General features: G+C 37.2%; 2 protein-coding genes across 2 annotated transcripts in view; both read left to right on the top strand.

Annotated features, from left to right (window-relative positions):
• Positions 1–138: 138 nt before the first annotated feature.
• Positions 139–3,972, top strand: LOC134744819 (THAP domain-containing protein 1-like). Its single transcript, XM_063678728.1, has 5 exons — positions 139–364; positions 504–608; positions 1,461–1,575; positions 2,594–2,786; positions 3,283–3,972. The coding sequence occupies exons 2-5, from the start codon at positions 527–529 to the stop codon at positions 3,904–3,906; spliced, it is 1,014 nt and encodes a 337-aa protein (XP_063534798.1). The 5' UTR covers positions 139–364; positions 504–526; the 3' UTR covers positions 3,907–3,972.
• A 1,542-nt stretch (positions 3,973–5,514) lies between these two features.
• LOC134744835 (uncharacterized) overlaps positions 5,515–23,731 on the top strand; it is a 332,603-nt gene continuing 314,386 nt past the window's right edge. The window contains exon 1 of the mRNA XM_063678753.1: positions 5,515–5,981. The gene's annotated coding sequence lies outside the window, so the exon portion shown is untranslated. The remainder of the gene's footprint in view (positions 5,982–23,731) is intronic.

The following is a 23,731-nucleotide window of genomic DNA, read 5'->3' on the forward strand; positions in this document are numbered from 1 at the left end:
CCGTCGAGCTAGAATGAAAATAGACGAACTGTCATTTGGCGCCACTGGATAGATAAGTTTGAGTAGAAATACAAAAATGTTATAATAGTCTATGTGGTCTATGGACATCAACGTTGATTAAAAAAAATACGGCGGCTACGGCTTTCGCGCTGTTTGTCCAGTCCAACACCCAACACGTAGAAATTGTAAATGAAAAATAGAAATATTATGTGAAATATATGTTATTCATGTTTCTCTTATACATTGCTAATTTTTTATCAGTCGTTTCGTGCATTTAGTGCTACTAAAAGTAGTTATTCAAGGGGTATCGGACAAGTAACCTATGACAGTGTTGGCGCTGCGAACGGTTTATGGACCTAACAAGGTAAGGACTCATTAAAATCATAAAATGTGAAAGAACGCAAATTTAAAACGATTTAAATATCTCATTATAATAATCAATCATGCTTACGCTTTAAATATGATTAAAAATAATCATTATTTTTATGAAAATTGTTTTACAGAAAGCTTGATTATTAAAAGAGTGATGAGTTTTGCCCAAGCTATATCTAAAATGAAGGATACTGTCAACGAATTCAATGAAAATAAAGGAAAATCTACGCCAATCGGTATGTAGTAAAACAAACAAACAAACGTATATCAACTAGGTTTAATAAATCCATTGTTTTATGTAATTTACTTAGATATTGAGCTACTTGTGCTGTATTAAGCATGTATTTAGTTAAGTGGTGGCGCTGGCGACTTTTAAACTCATTACAATGATGTATAAAATCAGTTACAACAGTGTTATGCTTATGATTTTAAATAGAAAACATGCCATTGCATACTTACCAGGATAAAAGACAATTTGGCATACATATGCGTGCAATACTCACTATTGACATAAGGGTGTGTTTATCACATACTACACAGATTGTATTAATATATCAATCTGAATTAGGATAACTAAGAAATAGTACTGGTTAGGCATGTTTTAACAGTATGAGGTCGCTTATAAAATAAATATAATAGGGCATTATTACAGATTCACTATGTATATTGTGTGTATTGGCTTATTCTGTAAGGAACCACCTAATGTGGTACTTATGTGGACTTGGCTGTGAAGAAAGATGAATATTTATTATTTATTTGATACACTAGCAGCTCTTGGAGCTGATGAGTGTATATCAAGCACTTGTATTTTATTTTGCACTTTTCAAAGTTCTAAAATGTGTATCTGGTCTATTTTTGAAAGTGTTCACTGACGGTGCACTAACAACAGTTTCTGGTAGAGAGTTCCACACATTTACCACACGGTTCGTCAAGAAGTGTTTCCTAGGGTTGCTAGCACACAGGGGTTTGACAAGTTTCTTAGAGTGTCCTCTAAACTTTACATTCTGCCTTGATATGTATAGGTCTTTAATATTTGGAACATTTTAGTGTCCAGACAAAATTTTGTACGGATAATAACATGTTTACAGCAATGGTGGCCCCCGAGGTGAAGCAAAGTGCTGAGGCGGACACAGAGATCACCAAAACCTGTGCAGTCCTTGGCTGTGATGACTTTAAGAACATGAATGATGATTCCTTCTTCAGGTGACTATAATATTGTCCATATACTTTGATGATTCTAAAACATGGTAACTGTGTGAAACAGTTTCGAGATATTGCAAATTGAAAGTTTGATCCTCAAATGTGCGAATTTAGAAACGCGTTTCTACAAATTTACCTTTAAATTTTTTGGATATTTACATTATCTTTAAATTGGTAAAATTTATATTTTCAAACCGGAAAATATGAAATTTTGGCTGACAAAAATATGGGTAATGTTAGTTATCATGTTTTACCTGTATAAAAAAAGGACTGATTTTTGTTTAATAAGTTATAATTATATAAAAAAGAGCTTTATTAATATTAATTTAAAAAAGAGCTTAATTAGTACCGATTTTGTTCGTATTTATTTTAATTTAATTTATGTATATCGTCCAAGTCCCTATTAGAAATTACGATTGTAATATTACAGTGGGTAATTTTTATTTATGTTGTTTGAAGTGACTTTACTTAAGCTGCTAGGACCTCACAAAACACTTAGGAAAAAATCTATATGCTCATAGGGCCCTAAGGGTAGAGAGAGGTTGTGTTGAAGTTTCCCTGTGCGAACGAATTATGAATGAGATAATCCGCTGGGAAATTATTAAGGTTTTGTGATGACGGAGCACATTTTTCGTTGAGCCTCAACGAAACTCTTCTTGACTGGCCACTATGGAAAACCCTTGTAAAAATCCCCAATAAAGTGTACTACAAATCGGGTTCTTCATCAATGAAAATAGTTGAATTGGGACTCCACACGATCAAGATTAGGTCTCTGAACAAGCGGGAAACATCTTTCAGTTAATATGGTAAATAGCGCAACGCAATAATCAGAATGATTTTGTCTGGCCGACTAATCGGCCATCCAAACGCTGATTAGTAAGCTAGTGGGCCAAACTCAAACTAGTAAATATTAAATGATTTTAACATATTGTTACTTTACTTTTATATTGGTTTATTTCTACTTACTCTTCTTCCACTATTGTATAACTTAACACTACTAAAATAACTGCTATGTTTGCAGGTTTCCCGAAGATCCTCAACTCCGGCAAGTCTGGGCAGACCTGACTGGCCGGAACAACTGGACACCCACCGACTATTCGTACATCTGCATCCAGCACTTCTCGGTGGACTGCTTTCAATGCGATGCCAATAATGACATGGTGCTGAACAGCAAGGCGGTGCCGTCACAGAAGTTGCCTCATCATGTCCTTGAGGTGATTTTTTCTTAATGCTTTTGCAGTCCACTTTGGTGACTCCACAATCCACATGAAGTATATCTTTCACTCCTTTTATATTAATTCTGCTAAATTTACAAGTTTTGATTTTATGAAACATACCCGACGCTAATTCAAGTCTCTTCCAATAAAACAATATGCTATTTGCTAGACTTATATTGACCGGGATATGGACCGTGATTACCTTTTTGTATTGTTTTCGAGCTCCCGATATTTCGACGCAGTTACATGCATCTTGTTACCCGTGAACAATGGACCGTGATTAGCTTTTTGTATTGTTTTCGAGCTCCCGATATTTCGACGCAGTTACATGCATCTTGTTACCTGTGAACAAGATGCATGTAACTGAGTCGAAATATCGGGAGCTCGAAAACAATACAAAAAGGTAATCACGGTCCATATCCCGGTGAATATAAGTCAACTGAAACTAACCGTGAATCATTCAAAACTGTTAATATGCTATTTGTACATTCAGGTGGAATACATAGACGAAGAGACGCTAGACAATGAAGAAGACTACGAAATGGATTCCCAAGACGAAGACAGAGATTCCCAGGACGAACACAAACCACAGTTCAACAACATATCCCACTCAAAAATCTCCAACGGACAGGACCAGATCGAGCTCCTTCGGCTCTTCACCGACGTCCAGAAAATGCAACGACAAGCCGTCGGCTTAAGGGACAAACTCAGATACAACATGAGGATCCACAACAGACAAGACAAAAAACTCGAAAGACTAAAGGAAACTATAGAAATAAAAAAGAACATCCTGAATCAGAAGCGGAAGAAAAAATCAAGGATACTACTTACTTTACAAGACAAAATTAAGGAAGATAAAAACGGTTTAGTTTTGGCCATGCCGACTAGACATACGGACGATTTGAAGAACTTTGCGCTTAGTATTTACAAATATTCGCCACAAGCGTACATTTATATTAGGAATACGCTCAGAACCATGCTACCCAGCACGGATGTGTTAGAGACGTGGGTAGATGCAGGGTTCACATCAAAAAATGTCATGACCAATAGTAGTATGATTAAAGTTATTTCTGAACAAACTGATAAAGAACTGAGTTGCAAAGTTACGTTAGGATGATTATTGATGTATTATAAGAATAGATTCTGGATATTTTTGTGAATAAAGACATTTGAAATGTTAGAATGTTTAGTCATTGTGTAGCAAATTTGTATGGTTGTATCCTAATATGCCTAACAGGCAAAATACCCATTGAATGGTACCCGAAAGGTATCAGTAGTTTTTAGAACTGTTGCCCTGAAGTATGGTTGAAAGTACCAATGATGGCGAAGAGTCAACAGGTTGTCTTACCCTAAACAGCTTATGACGTATTTATATTTAACCTTACATGTGATTAGCACAAGCCTCAGAAGAATAACATAAAAAAACTGTCAATCTGACGTGTGTCACAAGTTTACATAAACATCGCGATTTATTGAATTTTGCTATACTTTCTAATGGATCAACTGTGAATAATAAGAAAACCGGACAAGTGCGCGTCGGACTCGCCCACCGAGGGTTCCGTACTTTTTAGTGTCTGTTGTTATAGCGGCAAAAGAAATACGTCTGTGAAAATTTCAACTGTCTAGCTATCACGGTTCATGAGATACAGCCTGGTGACAGACAGACGGACAGTGGAGTCTTAGTAAAACAAAAAAAAAAGAGTTGGTAGTAGTCTTAGGGTCCTAATAAAAAGGGCACATCATTCTAAAGTGGAAAACTCATCAACAGGCATGGCCCTAGAACTTTGTCTAGTCAATTGACATTATTGATAAATTTATCGTATCGTATGTATTTCATGATTTTTAGGGTTCCGTACCCAAGGGTAAAAATAGATATAACTCTATTACCAAAGATAGATATAACTCCGTAATAGATGTTTACACTAAGGAAAAACCGTGCCTCGAAAATCACGAAAATTTGAACGATCAGATGGCGCCACTACCTTTGGCCTACTCTCGTATAGAGGGCGTTGACTGTTTCGTTTGTTATTTAACAATTTTTACGCATATCAGTGAAAGAACATGGGAAATCATATAAAAATAATTAATGCAAATAAAAATAAAAACATTTAAACATATTTAAATACATTCGAACGTATTTTTATAAATCTTCATTTTTAGTTTTAAAGTGTGTCGATAGATGGCAGTGAATTTACAGTGGTTACAAAATTTACTATAACAGTACCGCTCTATAATATTATATCCTCTTTGCTATTACTTATTCTGTGCCTCGGTGCGCGGGTCCGACTCGCACTTGGCCTGTTTTATTATGGTGTTATTTTCGTTTCTCTCTTGGTACAGGTACAGCACCAAAATCTGCATTCCAAAAGTACTGCACATATTATAATTATTGTGTTTATATTACATTCACAAAAATATTTATTCTGTGCTTATAATATAAGCAATTTGAATTAACAGTAAGGTGCGAGTATCTAACAGATAAGCTAAATTAGATGATTGCAGAGCGGTACTGGATTCAGAAAGGTTATCCCAAGGCAATAGATGCAATTTCGATTATACCGTATTCCGCCAAGGCAATCCTATTCCTATCCATTTCACTGTTACTTTTGATTTCTTATACGCCCGCGTACCACTAGAACAAAATCAATCTTATTCCAATGTGTTAGAGCCACCTTTTGCTTAACAGCATTTCACGCATGAACGACTGCATGCAAAACTCGAATTGAGTTTTATTACAATGTAACAAGGACGTGTTTTGATAGTTAACGTCAGCTGTCAATCGGCCATCTTTCTTGCTTGTAGTCAAAACAAACCGTTCATGTTAGCGCCGCCGCTCGCCGATAGATGGCGCTGCCCCGGCGCTGTAGTTAAAAAGAGAAGGTGTTATACGGCCGTAACGAAGTGCCCGAATAGAATAGACGAGTCCAACAAATGGTTCCGGTTTAGTGTCGAGAAAACCTCCGCGCGGGGAAGTTGTGTCGCGTTGCTACGCGACGCGGTTTGCGTGTTCCAAAATAAATACCCATCTGTCCAAATATTGTGCAAGTTTTTTTATTGTTTCCCGAAACAAGGATGCGTGTGTGTGTATGACCTAAAAGTGACAAGTTTATTTTGTGTTATCAAGTGCTAGTGTTTTGTTTTTGTTCAGTTCTGGATTTATTGGAGTTGCGTCTGCAGACGGATTTGTAAAAGGTATGGAACTTAATTCAGTTTTAAGGCGAATGGGGCTACGAATGGGCCGGCGACGGTGGTATATAACAGGACTTTCGTAATCGCGATTCTAAGCGCGTACGGCCACCATAAAAGCTGAGCTGAACGCCTTACATGTGCCGGGCGTGCCGGCATTCAATCGCTATAGGACGTGTAAATTTTTAATGTACGATTAAAACTAAATTATTAAATATTAAAATGTTATTCGCGGCATGCGTTGACCTAAGTTTCTCCACTTGTATGGGGCGACAATTTTATAAGCCAATCGAAAGTACGTTTCCTGGTTCATGTAATTAGTGCATCGTTGCAGTTGCAGTGTCGGCAGTGAAAGTTCGCGGTGAGGTCGCTTTAGTTTAAATTCGGGTCATTTGTGATGTACTTTACCAGTTACCACATTGTCGTGTTTATCTTAAGTTAAGGTTGCCAACCACACTGTAATAGTTATTTACGATACAAGTGCGGAAAAGAGTAAATTCGAAATGACTGGCGATAAATTAAGACACGACCGCAGGGAGTGTTTTAAATCGACACGAGTTGAATATCACCTATTCGCACGTGTATCATACAACGTTTTACAGTACAGTCGATGGCAAAAATATCGATCCAGACAGATGGCTCAAAAATATGTGAACACGACTTTATTGTCTAAGGTGCAAGAGCGTTCACATTTTTGAAACTTTGGGTATGTATATATATTTATGCCCTTGACTGTACATATGGCCCTTTAAACTTTCGACATATGCACGAAAAGTGCTCTTTACGCACTAGTGCAAGAAAGTAGGACCATATGTGTTGTAAAAATTATTATGCTTGCGTTCAAAAATCACCCCCTATTTCTCAAAAAGCGATTCAAAGTGACCCAAGTTTAACCGTTAAGCCCTTAATTTGTTCGTTGACCTTACAACCTTTCATTACAAATTCGTCCTCAACGTCAAGAATAATAACTAATACAATTAATAAGATTATTACAGTCTAGTCGGCGGCCTGCCTTAATGAGGGCTATCGTTTTTTTGCTCACCAGTAGCCGCCTCTGTTGATGGTGGTCCTATGAAGTTGGTCCAAAAGCCTAAAGAACAGCTGTCAGTCATTGAAGTGACAAGTGACATTTGACATTTCGAACTATGGAAAAGACCACCATCTACACTAGCGCCCCTAGCGGCGAATTCATACGCGTTAGCCTTAATTGTCCAAGACACTAGGTAGGTAGGTCAAGATAGCTCGCGTATTTAGCGCACCAAAGAGGTACCTAAGTATGCTAAGTACTTAGTGGGGTTTAGGCAACTATCAAATTTCCTAAAGCAAGCTGAATAGGAAATATTAGGCGAAACTGTGTAGGGGGCGCCAGGGCGCCACTACCACAATCTGAGGGTCTATCGTGAAACAAGAAAATTTCTTTATCTAACATCTCTGTCACTCTTGCATATTCGAGCGATAAAGAGGCAGATAGCTTATTTTCGGATTCGCGTTTCTCGGTATTTCCTCTGTAAGCAAACCGCCTTGATGCATCAATGTCATATGTCATATTTTATTATCTCTGAAAACTATATGTATAAGTTACTCTATGGTTTTGCTAAAAAGGCTAGTCCTGCACTCTGGTGGCAGAACATTGCAGTAATATCCCCTATTTATAAAGCGGGAAGCTGCCACGAAAGGCTATCAAATGGCAACGAGGGCAAACAATGCAGGTACCTGTATGACCTGACCTCCGAGGACCTAGAGTTTCATAAGTTCATAACCCAGGTAAGGTAAGCTTATCGGAAAGGTATCTGGTGGTGGTGGTACACAAAGCCAAACAAACATAAGCGAAGCTAAATTAGTTTGTATCAGATATTTTTGCGCCCTTCGTTGTCCTTGATATTATTGCAGGTAAATGGTCACGGTCTCACGGTTACTGCTTGAGCTTACACTGCTTACCAATGACCAACCAACAGCCACACACAGACAGGTTATAAACTTAAAAACATCAACAGATTAACTAGTTAATAAAGCAATAGATCGTCGAGATATGAACTAACTACAGTTTGGTAATGAGTAGGTTTATAACTAAACGCAGCAAAAACGAGTCCCGGTTAGAAATCTCCTTCCTCCGGCCTGCAATTAACTGTTTAGCGGCCGGCGCCGGCGCACACACTGCCGTGTAACAATGTAGCATTGCAGGCTTTTAATTGGTGGTTAACCTTTCATCACTCGTGAATCGGGTGGAAGCGGGGACAAATGGGAATTATTTATATGATATCCCATTTGTGCCCGGCGGTGGGAATACACCGTGAATCCCGGTGTATACAAATTTAATTATATAGTAATAAAGCCTTTTAGTATTCTACCATTGGGTAAACATTGGTTCTTAATTAAGGACGCTTACCTTATTCTTTATTAAGAACATTGACAGCTAGAACGAGAATAAGTGCAAAGGTCAGATGGCTGTCGCTATAGCAAAAACTAATATGTTTGCATTTCCATTATTCTTGCATTCGTTTCCTAAAACTAGGTGAATATTTAAGCAGATATTAAACATTGTAAGGATTTCTGGTTTTTTCCCTTACAAAAGTAGGTAAGTATTATCTTATTTTATATTATATTACACTGATTTGACTGATTACAGATGTGCAAGTTGTGGAAAGTTTCCAAAAAGTTGAAAAAGATCTTGGAAATTTCAAGAAAATTTCACAGGAAACAAAGGAAACTTTCATTTTGGAAATGGAAAATTTTGATACCAATATAAAATATATTTTCGAAAAATTTCCATGCGGAAAGTTCACAATTTGGAAGCTTTCCGACGGTATATCAATATGTACTTGCGATGCATTTTCTATCTCGACCAAGAACCGGGCCAGATGTGGCAACTGACAACAAATGCGTTTACCGGCGGCGGCATTTTAATGTGATCCGATTACGTAACTCACAGTCCCGGCACCGGCAAGGCTGCACAAATCCCAATGAGCGCATTACAATAATGTATTTCTATGCATCAATGTACATGTAAGCAATAAATGACAATAAACAATAAACAATAAACTTTAACGATGCGTAAGGTGCTTCCTCTGTGAGCTCGCGAATATACGCGCTAATGGAAAGGTGACTGTCAAAATGCCATTCCAACGACATTACCTAAAAGTAGCTATAAGATTATTGCGATAATGGCTCAATGTTTCTGGTGGCTTCGCAATGGAAATCCAACATCAACTAATCATTCTAACCAACAATAACTGTGATCTGCGATCTGATTAGGAATCGCTTACAGTCCCGGCACCGGCAAGGCTGCTCAAATACCAATCGCAATAGGGCGCCGTGAACCCTTGAAAGATTGCATATACCTACACACAAATCACACACACAAATCTCTGTTTTGACATTTTGCTGGGACGTCAGTTAGCCGTAAATAAAGGTAACAAAATAAATTCGCGATAGACCCGATGGTAAATGTGATTTAATATGTGTTCAAAACGCGAAAGTTTTAAATGTTGCATATATCTACTTGAGAAAATTCGACCCTCCCATGCCGCCATGGCACCGTCACCGCCATGGCCGAGTGGTCTAGCCTTATGCCACGAATGCAGAGGACGGTGGTTCGTTTTCAGCCCTGGGCACTGGAGGCCTTGGTCACTTTTTCTTTCGTTAATGACTTCTATTTCAGTTTATAATATATAAACTTGTAGATTTCGCCCTTTGTGGACGCTATATTCGCTTTAGCAATCCCACCTCAAAAGCCAAGGCAAGCCAAACAAATTGCACCGCGTAGTTAATGCGCGTATTGGCATTTAAAGTGACTTTTTGCGGCAATTGGGGCATGTCTCCGGGACAACTTAATGGAGTGCTTAATGGATAAGGGTGCGGGAGTATGAGTATTTATTTAGCGCATGTACCTAACACACTGCGTATTTTCAATGCCAACGCACGGCAACACCGCCACAGTATAAGTAATAGTATTATGCCGTTGCGCGCAATAAAAAATATTAAATATCGAATTATCGTTATGGGCTACTCCGCTCTTACATTTTTGAGCGATAGAAGCAGATAAAAAAAATAATACCTCTGATATAAACTGACCAAAGTCATCTAAAATCATATCACATAAAGCTGCCAACAGAAATAAGAATGCGCGCAATACCCAAATATTAAAAAAAAATTAAGAAAATGGCTTTTAATCATTTTAATGTTTAAATCAATATGTCATTGCCCTTTCTCTAAGCTTCATATCATATCATCATTCGCTTGCCCTTGTCCCATTCACTTGGGGTCGGCGCAGCATGTCTTTTTCTACCATCCATCTCTGTCACCCGTCATCTCATCATTCACTTGCGTTAGTTTCATATCATCTTTCACACAGTCCATCCACCTTTTCCTCGGTTTTCCTCTCCTCGTACTTCCCTCCACATTCATTCTTAATACCTTTCTCGTCATATCATATCATATACATATACTCAAAACACAAAAATAAATGTTTTATGAATATAAATAATAAGGTATGTCGCGTGACTTACCCCTATATGGACCTTTACCTTAGATTAGACTATAAAACTAGACATTAAAAGTGAAAACTATTAATTAATTTACGGCAATTCCACCCACGTTAATTGCGTTAGATTCGTTAGAAAGATACAAACAGATCTATCATGCAGGACGATCAGGACGGACGGGCGCGTTTACACCAAATAGTTTAAATACAAAAAAACATACAACTGAATTGAGAACCTCCTCCTTTTGAAATCTTGAAGTCGGTTAAAAATGACCCTCCTCCTCCTCCTTCGGCTCCTGATGACGCTACTCGGTACGGAGTGAAACATGTCGAGCGTTTTTCGACTTAAAAATCTTAAAATACGTGAGTGACCCGTTATTAATATGTCGGTTAAAAATGGTCTATATCCTATAGTTTGTGATTGACAGGTTTGTATACATAGACCTAGCATTAAGTAAGTAAGTAAGTAAATATTCTTTATTGCACCAAAATTATACATTTTACATACATGTAAAACTACAAAGAAATATTAAAAGAAAAAATAGAACCAGGTAACAACAGGCGGTACATATACGAGTACGCCCGTGAGGGACAAAACATACGCAATGCGAAAATATGATTGGTCGAGAATTTACGATGGATAATAAAAAAAATTGTGAGACTGTGACAAGGACAAACAATAACAGCGCTTTCTCTGCTACTCCTACTCAAAGATACATCAGACTATCCCGTTCGGTCATTTCCCCCCACCCCTCATGACCGATCCAGTTATACTAGATTCATGTTTGTATATATCAACATTTGATGATAGAAATTGAAATTGAAATTATTTTCTATCTATTTGACATTCATGATGTTAAAAACGGGCATTATATTAGTCACCATAAAATTAGACTTGTTTCAAATATTTGACTTTTATATAACGAAATATAATAAAATCATCTGTCATTTTTGTATCTGTACTGTAGCAATAAATTTTGTGTCTAAAATATTTAACATTTTTTAAGTTTAAGTTTCTAAGTATTTCTTTGTTTATACTTAGGCGAAAACTAAATAATGCATACCTCATTTAAATAACGTTACCTACCACTTCAGGACTAACTGAACCCTGTAACCCTTTTAAACCAATAGAAAATTAATGATAATAGAACAATAGGTATGTGAATTCCACAAACAACAACATCAACAAACTATTCAAGCACTTACCTATTCACGGCTTCGCTTTCTGTCAACAACCGGTTGTTTATTTGTTTTGTTAATATATCATATAAATTATTCAAAGTATTCAGCAACACATATATGTGTAAGGTGTATTTGTGTAAAATGAAACGTATTGAGTGAATAAGACAGTATACTTGAATAGACATTAGAAAAAAAGGGAAGAATGATTGATTGAATGAAAGAGATAGAAATAGGATTAGGTCTAGTGTAAGTTGAAAGAGTAATATATTCATTATGGCCGAAAACGTTGTTTCTTTTCTTACATATGTATTGACGTGGTGAAAGGTCACAGACGCAACAATATCACAGATTAATAAATAGTTACTACGTACAATATGTGGAGTATAGACTGTAAGAGCGTTTTCACATTGTCCGATCCGATATCGGATAACCCTTGGAGAAAGACAGCTGCTAGAGAGTGCCCGGCCACGCATTAGACAAAAAGAGCTAATAAATAATTTCTACACTGTTACTTAAGTGTGTTAATATTACATAAATTGCAAGTGTAATTGGTGTAAACCGTTCTTGTAAATAAATAAAATCAAATAAATTACATGGCATCAGTTCGTTTTATTTTTACATTTACGCTTTCTTTTGAACATTAAACATTTCTCAATACTTAAATATAAGAAATACACATTTTACAATTTGACTTCTTCGTGGTCGTATACGGCATTCGATATTGGATCGACAAGAAATTGTAACAGCTCTAAGAGTACGTTCGGGGCACATTCCACTTAATAAGTTTGGATTCATATGATGCGTAAAGTTACCTCACCATTATGGTCAGAGTGCGATATGATTGAGTACGTGTACCACATAGGTATTGGTGGAATGTGTGCGGAACGAATCCTTGAGGAGCCAACTGAAAATATCATATATTTAACAATGTTAGTGGCTGCAATAGCGCCCTGGCTTTTCCATTGTCGGACGAGGCCAGAGCACTGTTTAAGCTAGTAAATATAGGCCTTAGTAATCGTAAGTGAGTGTGATTGTATGTTGATTATATGGAGCGACATAATCGCTAAGCAAAAAAGCTCTTCAGTCTTCAATAAAGATTAAAAAAAAAAAACTTCTCGGGGCAGAGGTGTCGGGTTAGAGCCGGCGTAGCTTTATTTGACGTTCATAAGCGCATTATAATATGCCTACTTGAATAATAAACTATCTTTATCTTTAAGCCTTTCAAGTACGTACAGTCATTGGCCCTACATTTATAGGAAAGCCGTCTTTTAATTAAACTCGAAGAGCCAATAATTGGAGCTAGCCAGCATAGGTATGTAAACTACGTAATTAATTCCATTCGCGTTTTAAAATTGCTAGAATCGTGAGAATGCGTCACAGCAGAGTGACTTTAACGACCTAGGTTACCTAGGTATAGAAGTGAATAGAACAGAATATCTGCTAAGTGAAGTGAGTAATTTTCCTTTCATTTTTATGGTCTAATGAATCAAGTGATTGCCTACTTCGAAGTATGAACAAGGCAAAACACACACTCGGAAATTAATATAAGACGTTATACGCTATGTCATTGAAATAAGTTAGAAATTAACATTAATTTATTTCAAAACAAGTTACAAAGATCAAAATATACGTCAAACCTTAAAATCTAAAACACAAACGTATGCACATAAAAAAAACATAAAAAGACACTAAAACTAACTAAAATAAGCACACTACTGATATACTATCCTACTTATACTATCAGCCCCATTCCGACCCCCACCCAGCCCAAAAGTGCCAAATATGCTAGCGGCATTACCGCGCTGGATGGCAAGCGATATCTGTTGGACCAAGTAGGAGCCTAGCCTGAACGGGGATCGCACCCTCTGTCACATAGACGCCGCCCCAAGTCTCTAACCAACCTCTTTGCCTCCGAACACTACGGCCCAGCCGTTTCCACCGCGACCGGAACGAAATCGTACGCTGGTTCCAGGTTGGCGTACTTTAAGCGTTTGAGCTTCGCTTCATTTTCCGCGGCTGCGCCTGCCAACCTGCTAGCAGGAGCAATATGAGTAGGCGCAAACGTACTCACGCAGGTTGCATCCTAGAGCAAGCAGCGGCCTTTGGCCCACGGAACCAGCGTTAAACCGTCCGGGCGCTTGCCGTCTGTACGGCTTAAGCCTTGAGGGTCCAGAATGCAGGGCACGTTCGCCGAGACCATGGTACGACGTATTGATTGCACTTGAAGATACAGATACATACATAGGTAGAAAACTTAGCTAAAACACCTCTTGCAGTAGTTGCGAACAGTTTACAAACTAGTCATGTTGAATCTAGTTAAAATTAAATCATAAGTGGGCGGGATTAATAAACAAACTTAGTACTTAGTAACATGGATGTTAATATGCAGTAGCTCGTAAGACTCGTTCTTCTTTGTCGGTCCCTCATTACTGAGGATCGTGACCACTTGGTTTTGCAGCTCCTGTGATTTGTCTCCATCGGTGTCGATCTCCCGTAGCCCTCACCGCTTGATGGAGTTGGCCTGAGGTGGCCTTCTTAACTTGATCGGACCATCTAGTTGGCCCCTAGTTGTAAGACTTTGTAGTCGTAACAGTATAACTATGTGGAATTCTGAACTCGATATTTTATGACTTTTACGTTAGACACACCTTCCGAATTATCATATTATTATGGAATCGCGTTGTCTAGGTATATTTCCATATGAAATGGAATGTTTCAACACATTGATTGCGTGTTAGTGCATTGCAAAATTACAATGTGGCAACGTAGTTTTTGTTTTTAACTAAATTAAGTAATTGCGTTACGTGCTATGTCATATTGGGGTTACCCATTAAATTATTGTGGATCTGATCTGAAAGTAAAACATGAGTCTGACTCGCCCACCGAGGGTTCCGTACTTTTTCGTATTTGTTGTTATAGTGGCAACAGAAATACATCATCTGTGAAAATTTCAACTGTCTAGCTATCACGGTTCATGAGATACAGCCTGGTGACAGACAGACAGACAGACAGACATACAGACAGACAGACGGACAGCGGAGTCTTAGTAAAAGGGGCCCGTTTTTACCCTTTGGGTAAAAACGTTACGTAACCCTAAAAATATCATGCTTTCGTAAAATTTACAGCTGAAGATTCGACGTGTTGAGAAATTTTAAAATGAACTGTGCCCATATTTTTTGTTACGAAAGAAACATCTTTTATTTTACATAAAGAAGATATTATTAGTATATGTAGTAGTAATATCAACTATATAGTAATAGTAACTATATAAAATATTTGGCACAAAAAAATGTAATTGAAACACTCAACAGCCGATATATCCACCTGCCAAAAACCTGACTCAGAATACTTAGATATAAGTCCGATTGCACAGATACATATTTCTGTCCCGATCCCGATATTCGCTGTGAAGCATTCAATTCATTTTCCAGCGAACATTATTCCATAAACAATTTGTACTCGTCCTGTTATAAACTACTACTAAACTAGGCGTAAGCCTTATTGCGAAGATGTTAAGGTCTATCAATGATCAAAGTGAGTTACTGTTAGTACATCAGGAAATTCTTAACGTACGATCGTCCATACTGTTACGATTCGTAACCCTTTTTAGGGTTCTGTACCCAAAGGGTAAAAACGGGACCCTATTACTAAGACTCCGCTATCCGTCTGTCTGTCACCAGGCTGTATCTCATGAACCGTGATAGCTAGACAGTTGAAATTTTCACAGATGATGTATTTCTGTTGCCGCTATAACAATAAATACTAAAAAGTACGGAACCCTCGGTGCGCGAGTCCGACTAGCACTTGGCCGGTTTTCTTTAGGCAATAAGGTTCACTAGGATGGTCACTTGACCTGACTTAAGTTGCGTTCTCGCGCGCGACTCCATACATCTAGCGCGACTTCAAGTATGGACTCGCGCGCAAGAACGCAACTTTTGCTAGACCGCCATAGCGAAAAACGAAAACCGAAATTTCTTTAATCTGCCTCTCTGTCGCTCGAATTTGCAAGAGCGATAGAGAGGCAGACAACGAAATTAGATTATCTACATGTTTAGAAATAGGTTGTTCGGACGATGGTAGTCTAACGCGTTGTATCTATTTTATCTGACCAATATATTGTGACCCCTCGTTTCGATTACTAGTTGTGATTCTAGGGATCAAAATATAACAGATTAGAATGAATAACAGTTTATGAATGACCCATATCGGGAGTTATGGACGCTATGGTTTAATCTCCCGTAATGCGGTCAATCAATCTTCCGCCATTATGAACGGTCTAACAGTTTTGACTGGTCATTGATAGACCCTATATCATTGCAATAAGGTATATGACTTGTTTGTTTGTTGGACTATATGGACGATGGTACTTGGTTGAATATGTTTTCGTACTTATGGAACGCCATAAATCGGTCGATAGTGGTAAATGCTTTGCTAGAAGTAGAAATACGTACACAACAACACAGCAAGGAATACTAATAAATGTGGCTTTCCATCATTGCAACAGAAATGAAAATGAAAAATAGTACATTATGATACAGTGACATGAGTGTGCTAAGTTGGTTATTACACACGAGGCGATATTGTGCGCGCGAGCTGTAAGCGAGCGCGCAATAAGAAAGCCGATGTGTGTAATGACCAATGCACACGCGTTTCATACGACGTTTTTCAACACACTTGCGAGACAAAAAAGATACTCATATTAATCAAATTTTAATAGTTAAAACAGTTAGTATTGTGTGTTGCATCTGTCATGGCCGGGCCGCGCACCGCGCAGGCAGTCGGGCGCGCCCGTGCCCGCCAGTCCGACCAATTAAAGAAGGCTCCCTTTCCATGCATATTATTAGCAATCAGTTACCTTCTTAACTCAGTCGCATAATATAATGAAAAAGCTCGAGTGGAATAATACACTGAAAGAGCACGCGTGTTTAATATCTAGGATTATGAGCCAAAAATCGGTGGAATAAAAACGTCGTTTTGAGCAAGTGTGTTGAAAAATTATTAATAACATTAGGTTACAAGTCAAAATTTAAATAAAATTTGAAATATGGTTGTAGTATATACTTACGTATATTACACTTATTTATCAATTCTGATAAAAACGTCCTTATTGCAGATGAAGCATAAGGTTAAGGACCCTTCTCTGATAAAAAGTCACAAATAGTAAGGTAACAGACGATAGTAATACATACTATCCATCCACCATCATAAATGGGGCATTTTTTATGAAAAGGGACCTTATTGTCGATGGCGCTTACGCCGTACAGCGTCGCGCGGCATTGTATTTATATCGGAGCATCGTTTATAATGACTTAAGCGCCATCGACAATAAGGTCCCTTTTAATAGAAAATAGCACAAATAATGTAATGTTTTTATACTAATGTAATGCCAAGTCGGTCGATAAGATATAAATGTGGCTTTCCATTACAGAAGGATCTGGACATATACACTGACGTAAGTTTATCTTCACGAGTTAATAATGTGATAGGTACTTTTCTTGCAGATACATTGGTACTTGTTTTCTTAGTTTTCAAAGTGTTATTTACGTACACATACATACATTATATTTACATTGGTTCCAGTCTTTGTTATTCAACATACACATTCAATTAACAATGTAAATATTTCTGTCTTGAACTCTGCATTCACTGCAAATTATGTAGCTTGTACAAACAAATACTGCAATATACATGTTACTAGGGTTTGCCCGCGACTTCGTCCGTGTAGTAGGGTGGTTCAAAAACTTTTTTTCTTTATTTTCCGACGGGGCATATTGTTATACTTATTAACTTATTATGCTGATAAAATACACCAAGTTTTGTAACTTTATCTCAACAACAAGGGGGTGCTCAAGCACTTTGTAAAGCGATATTAAGAAATTCAACCCCTAAGGGTGTGAAAATAGGGATGAAAAGTTGTATGGAGATCAAGTTTTATTTTTGGCTAGGAACTTTAAACTTCGTAAAAAGACATGTTGATTAAATACAGAAAAACAATTTCAGCGTTTCTGAAAATAATTCCCCTTTGGTGGTAAAAAGGGGGTTGAAAAATTGTACCGGGAACAGACATTTTTGCGAGTAAGGAACTTGAAACTTCGTAGGAACTGTATTACAATACAACATAAGAAAAGTAATTTCAGCGTTCTTAAAAATTCTTCCCCTAATGAGGTTAAACAGGTGTTGAAAATTTGTAACAGGAACAACTGAATAGGGACTTGAAATTCGTAGTGAAGAAAGACTCCAGATTAGATAGGTAGTAGGAAAAATAATTAGAGTGCTTTTTAAAATTCATCCCCCAACAAGGTTAAAAAGGAGTTGAAAGAGTGTATCGGCATCGGCAAATGATAAATCCACACGAATGAAGTCGTGGGCAACAGGTAGTACAGTCAAGGGCATAAATATATATACATTCCCAAAGTTTCGAAAATATGTGTACGCTCTTACACATTAGATAATAAAGTCGTGTTCACATATATTTGAGCCATTTGTCTGGATCGATATTTATGCCTCCGACTGTACATTATACATGTGTGTTACAATCACAGAGAAATGGATTTGTGAAATGTGATCTGAGACAGGAATCCCGAGGGGGAAAACGGCAAGTCATATTCAAACTGTATTATCATTTATCACATAGTACGGGTATGATTTAGTTGATTTAGTATTAGTAAACCCGCAAGATGACTGTAAGAAACAATGATAGTAGTTTTAAAAAACCTGCCAAGTGCGAGTCGGACTCGCCCAGCGAGGGTTCCGTACTTTTTAGTATTTGTTGTTATAGCGGCAGAAATACATCATCTGTGAAAATTTCAACTGACTAGCTATCACGGTTCATGAGATACAGCCTGGTTACAGACAGACGGACAGTGGAGTCTTCGTACTTTCGTAGTAGGGTCCCGTTTTTACCCTTTGGGAACGGAACCCTAAAAACAGGTTTTTTTTAAATATATTTTTAGTGAAAGAGCCACTGACTGTACTTCCTACTAAAAGTACGTAAAATATTTAAAAAACCATGTAATATGGTAATACCTAGTTTCCGTAGTCGGGGAAACCGATAAAAAATGTACAACTTGCGTGCCGCGCTGACTAGGGAAATTAATTACATGTGTCGATTAACTATGAGAAATTACACTAAATGACACGTGTTTACAATTAATTGTGTCGCTTTTATGAGAAGGTACTAAATATATTGTGATAACAATTTTGGTTACTGGTTATTTTGTAATATAGTCTGGCAATCCAATTTATCAGTAGAATTCTTTTTACGGCGAAGTCAACAACGACGCATATTCTTAATATTGAACTTGGCTCTCATTTCACATTTACGTTTATGATGGGATATATTGTCTTCAAACCTAAAAAAATACGAGCTAATACTATTAGTGATTTTCCATACGAAATCATTAGTAATATTAGCTTTTATCTTATTATGAAATAGGCCTTATGTAATTAATAATAATATCTAGTCTATCAAGCCATTTCCGTCAGTTGAAAAAAGCGGCAAAAAAAATTGTAGGGCGATTATTTTTCCATAAAAAATTTGAATTTCGCGACTTTTTCTACTGGAAAAGTTGTTTGACAGACTATATCTTAGGTATTAATATAGTTGGTCAAACCAAATTGTCAGTAAATCTTCTTCGACCTAGCGTTTTCCCGGCCTAGCGCCAGGGTCCGCTTTCCTATTCAATCTTCTCCACTTTGCCCGGTCTTCGGCATCCTCAGGTGTGAGCCAAATTTTCAGTAAACTGAAAAACAAAAAAAAACTATACCTATATTCATCTTTTTCTTTTGGGTGCTAGTGTAAGACAAATATAGTATGATTCTCTCTGTCTATGTCATACATATATGTTTGAAATGAGACAGTCCTTTGACAAACTATATTTTCCGTACCATATCTAATATACATGGACCCATCATGGACCCTTTTGTAGCGCAACACAAATAACTGATGCCGCGATTTGGCAATGTTTGTTCGAAACAATGGAACAACCGGTTTGATGGCACGCCAGATGTGATTTGCATAATCATTACATGTAAATTAATAGAATACCTTATTTAAAATACCGTTGTTTTGTCTACTAAGTACATGCAGTAAAAATAATGTATAGCGTTTGTTGTAAGAGGTATCGTAGAAATATTCTTCGGTTTCCCATGAGAGTTTTTGTCTTTTGTTTATTTATAAGCTTTGAGATTTGTCGTGGTCACCTTTAAAAATGAGTTAGTAGCAATAACTATAAGAATAAAACCGGCCAAGTGAGAGTCGGACTCGCGCACAAAGGGTTCCGTACCATTACGGAAAAAACAGCAAAAAGTCAAGTTTGTTGTATGGGAGCCCCATTTAAATATTTATATTATGTTTTTAGTATTTGTTGTTATAGCGGCCATGAAATACATCATCTGTAAAAATTTCAACTGTCTAGCTATCACGATTCATGAGATACAGCCTGGTGACAGACGGACAGCGGAGTCTTAGTAATAGGGTCCCGTTTTTACCCTAATAAAATAACTAATTAATAAAAGGAAATAATAACTATTGGGAAAAGACCCGCAGAGAGAAATATGCTGGGCAATTTGAGCTGTACCAATTGTATAACCCTCACACTAAACCGTTGGGTTGTTGGTGGCTGTACCTTTGACAGTTCTTGCAGATGTATTCGAAGTATATGCAAAATGCTTATTGTTTGTTTTACTTGAATAAGGAATGAAATAAAACTATGAAAACGGATTATATCGCGTATATTGAATTTATAATACATCCCGACGTTTCGAACTCTTTACAGCGTTCGTGGTCAACGGGTGACTGAGGAAAAATTACAAAATGCAAAAATATGTAATTTTTCCTCAGTCACCCGTTGACCACGAACGCTGTAAAGAGTTCGAAACGTCGGGATGTATTATAAATTCAATATACGCGATATAATCCGTTTTCATAGTTTTATTTCATGAGTAACTATCGCGGTAACCGAAGACAATACTTGAATAAGGAATGTTTTGAATCTTAAATGTGTTATGGTTCCCGAAGCTGATGGTGAATATCAAACAGAAAACAAAGAGGTTTTTCTCTCATTTCAAAGTTTTAGCTCTAAATCTGTTTGTTTTCGTCTGAAATTATCTGGAATAACATGAGAGCGGGGTTATTTACTTGATACGCGACACCCACCTGTAGAAAAACGAGTATCATCGCCACATTTAAGTGACCATGTACCTTCTTGCTTCGTAATAAGGTCTACTTTTTGTTGACTACGTAGCTTAGTCAGGAAGTTCTGCCATTAAAGGTTTAAATTTACAACATTAGTCTTGAGCTGAGCGGAAATGTTGCGACAACTAACAGGTACATTCGTCACTTGCCGCGCTTGGGCTTGGCTGACTTACCGGTTGCAAAAACAGTAGCAATTTAGAGGGTTAAATTGACACTTTTGTTGTTAAATTTTTATTAAAAGTGCGCTTCTATTTTCTATAACCATGATTGTATTATCATTATCAGTATTCTCACATTAACTTCCAACTGAGATTTGACTTCCTAGTTTCTACAAATTCCCGAAGTATTTTGATTCCCAGTTGTTGCGTCTAGTGCCTAATTCGTATGTTGAACCTTGGAGATCTAGACTGCTGAATGAATGAATGAATAAATAAATAAACCTAAAAATGCTGAATGAATAAATGGGCGTAATTTAGGGAAAAGGATCCAATCCAACCCACAAAATCTATCAATCTTATTTCACTTTGTGTCAAAAAGAAAAGTCATACATTTAAATGACAACATTGTGATTTTTTTGAGGATGGGATCCTTTTCGCTAAACTGCATCCGACCTCACTACGTGACTTGATTCCGTCATTGACCTCAGGTTCCAAATACAGCTGACCTTCAAGTTAACTGCAGTACAGAATTGGCTAAGTCAACCCACCTACGGAAATCAGCTATCGAGAACACTTAGCAAGTTACCACTGAAATAGTGTGTTGATTTGGAAACATGTGGATAGAAATACTTAGAAAATATGAGTTTTAAGATATACTTATATTTCCGTAAAATTGCATAACTGCTTTATTACTTATATCAAAGATAGATATAACTCCGTAATGGAAGGAAAAAACGTGCCTCGAAAATCAAGAGAATTTGATTCTCGATCAGAGGGCGCTACTAGCTTTGGCCTACTGTCGTATGTGAAAGAACATGCGTCAAAATCATAAAAATAATTAATGCAAATAAAAAAAATCATTTATCCGTATTTAAATACATTTTATCGTATTTTTATAAATCTTCATTTTTAGTTTAAAAGTGTGTCGACAGATGGCAGTGAATTTAGGGTTACAAAATTTACTATGACAGTACCGCTCTAGTATAAGTTACTCTATGCTTATATGTACCACTTCACTTATACAATTGAGACGAATATTATAGCAAACTTAAAAATTTGACGAACTGTTCTATCGTATGAAGTAAAGTTTATTACATTAGTCTACTTTTGTAGAAGTGGACGGACTTACACAAATTGACTAAAAATTTGATCCACCTGTTTTTAAATTGTTTTAGTTATAATATTTGTTAGGAATAGTCCGGAATAGATAATAAGACAAATTAGGATCTATATCTATGTGACCCGTAGTTAGTGCTAATTCAGTTAACCTTTGAACTAAGTTGGCAAAAGCTCCGCCCACTTGTGTCCATCGAGAATATTTATCACGATAATGGTAAATTTTAGCAATGTTGCAACTGTCGCAAGCTAAATTGCTAGTCTGCTAACTTTGTCTGTACATGGTTGAACTTATTGCAACTTGCAACTCTAAATTCGTTTAAAACCGTCATCGATAATTGCGATACATGTTACATTGCTGAATTTGGTCGATCGATTGAATTCGTTGCACCTATTTAGGGGGCAATTATCTAAAAACGCATTTTGTTGGTCTTAAAAACTGCCCGTTTTTCAATTCATTGAGCAGTTATGAAAACAAAGCATCCGAAAGCAAATAATTACAAAACAGCCATACGATTGAATTAAAATCCAAAATCAACAACAGTTGCGTCTTATTTTGGGACAATTGGACTTGTCGGATAGGCGGTTGTTTTTATTTACACTGGCAGATATTTAGGGACATTATTTATTTTAGTCTAAGGGATTTTTCGAGATAGTTCTTTATACACAAGAACCAACAAAGGAGGCGGTCAAGGGGAGTTCTGGGAGTTGATATAAATATCAATCATCAAGATCAAAGGTAGTTTTTTTTATTAGAGACATTTCTTCGTAGAGCTAGCGTCTCTTCTCGTCCCCCTTGGTGAAAACTATTGAAAATGGTTCGCGTTTTCACGGCAATTCATACAAAAATAACGTTAATTACTTTTTGTCTTTATAACTTTTGCTCTGTGACATTTATTGGAGACACAATTTTAACCCACCTGATTGAGACTGATTTGAAGTGAGTATTTTGCCTAGTTATGATAAAGGCACGTGTATTGATTCCTGAAGTTGTACTTACAGCTTTAAACTGACTCTCTATAGACTATGTCTTTCCAACGAACAGTTAACAGGAGGCACATTCTAACTTAAATCGTGACCTCAAAATGATATCAGTCTTATCTATGTGTTGGCGCGAGCAAGACGCACAGGCGACTGACTTCATTTAGATATCATTTTGATGTCACAATGTTAGTTTGAATTGACCTCCGAATACCTTTCCTGCGAATTGGCAGCCGCGCCGAGATCCGGCCTGTAATAAGGAAGCTTTAATTACAAATAGTCGGCGATGGCGATAATTCGCGTTTCCTTCTAACACGGTTCGGGACGAATTCATTACGTAATTGAAGATGTTTCTGTAGTACAGTCGCTATATCAGATATTGATAATAGATCAGCCTTTGTTTTGATATATCTGATGGCGATTGTACAATACATAACCGCTGTAGAGCCCACATTGTTTGTTTTTACTAATCATGTAGACTTCAACTTGGTTAGGTAGCACCAGGGGTGCGAATCTCCTCGCTTCGGGCAAACTGCTCCGTTCGGCTCAGCATTGCTCCGAGCAATTATTAGGGTTGGCACAACTTGACGTCCCTTTGCGTGCACGACCACAGATAAGATAATGACTTGAATTTTGACAACCC

Source organism: Cydia strobilella, chromosome 10 (assembly GCF_947568885.1).
Source record: "Cydia strobilella chromosome 10, ilCydStro3.1, whole genome shotgun sequence".
Taxonomy (NCBI): Eukaryota; Metazoa; Arthropoda; class Insecta; order Lepidoptera; family Tortricidae; genus Cydia; species Cydia strobilella.

What these genes read in the sequence shown, in the direction of transcription:
- LOC134744819 (XM_063678728.1), top strand. Translation starts at nt 527, where the DNA reads ATGAGTTTTGCCCAAGCTATATCTAAAATGAAGGATACTGTCAACGAA. An exon ending in AATGATGATTCCTTCTTCAG is followed by an intron (nt 1,576 to 2,593) that starts GTGACTATAATA and finishes CTATGTTTGCAG; the next exon opens with GTTTCCCGAAGATCCTCAAC. An exon ending in TGCCTCATCATGTCCTTGAG is followed by an intron (nt 2,787 to 3,282) that starts GTGATTTTTTCT and finishes TTGTACATTCAG; the next exon opens with GTGGAATACATAGACGAAGA.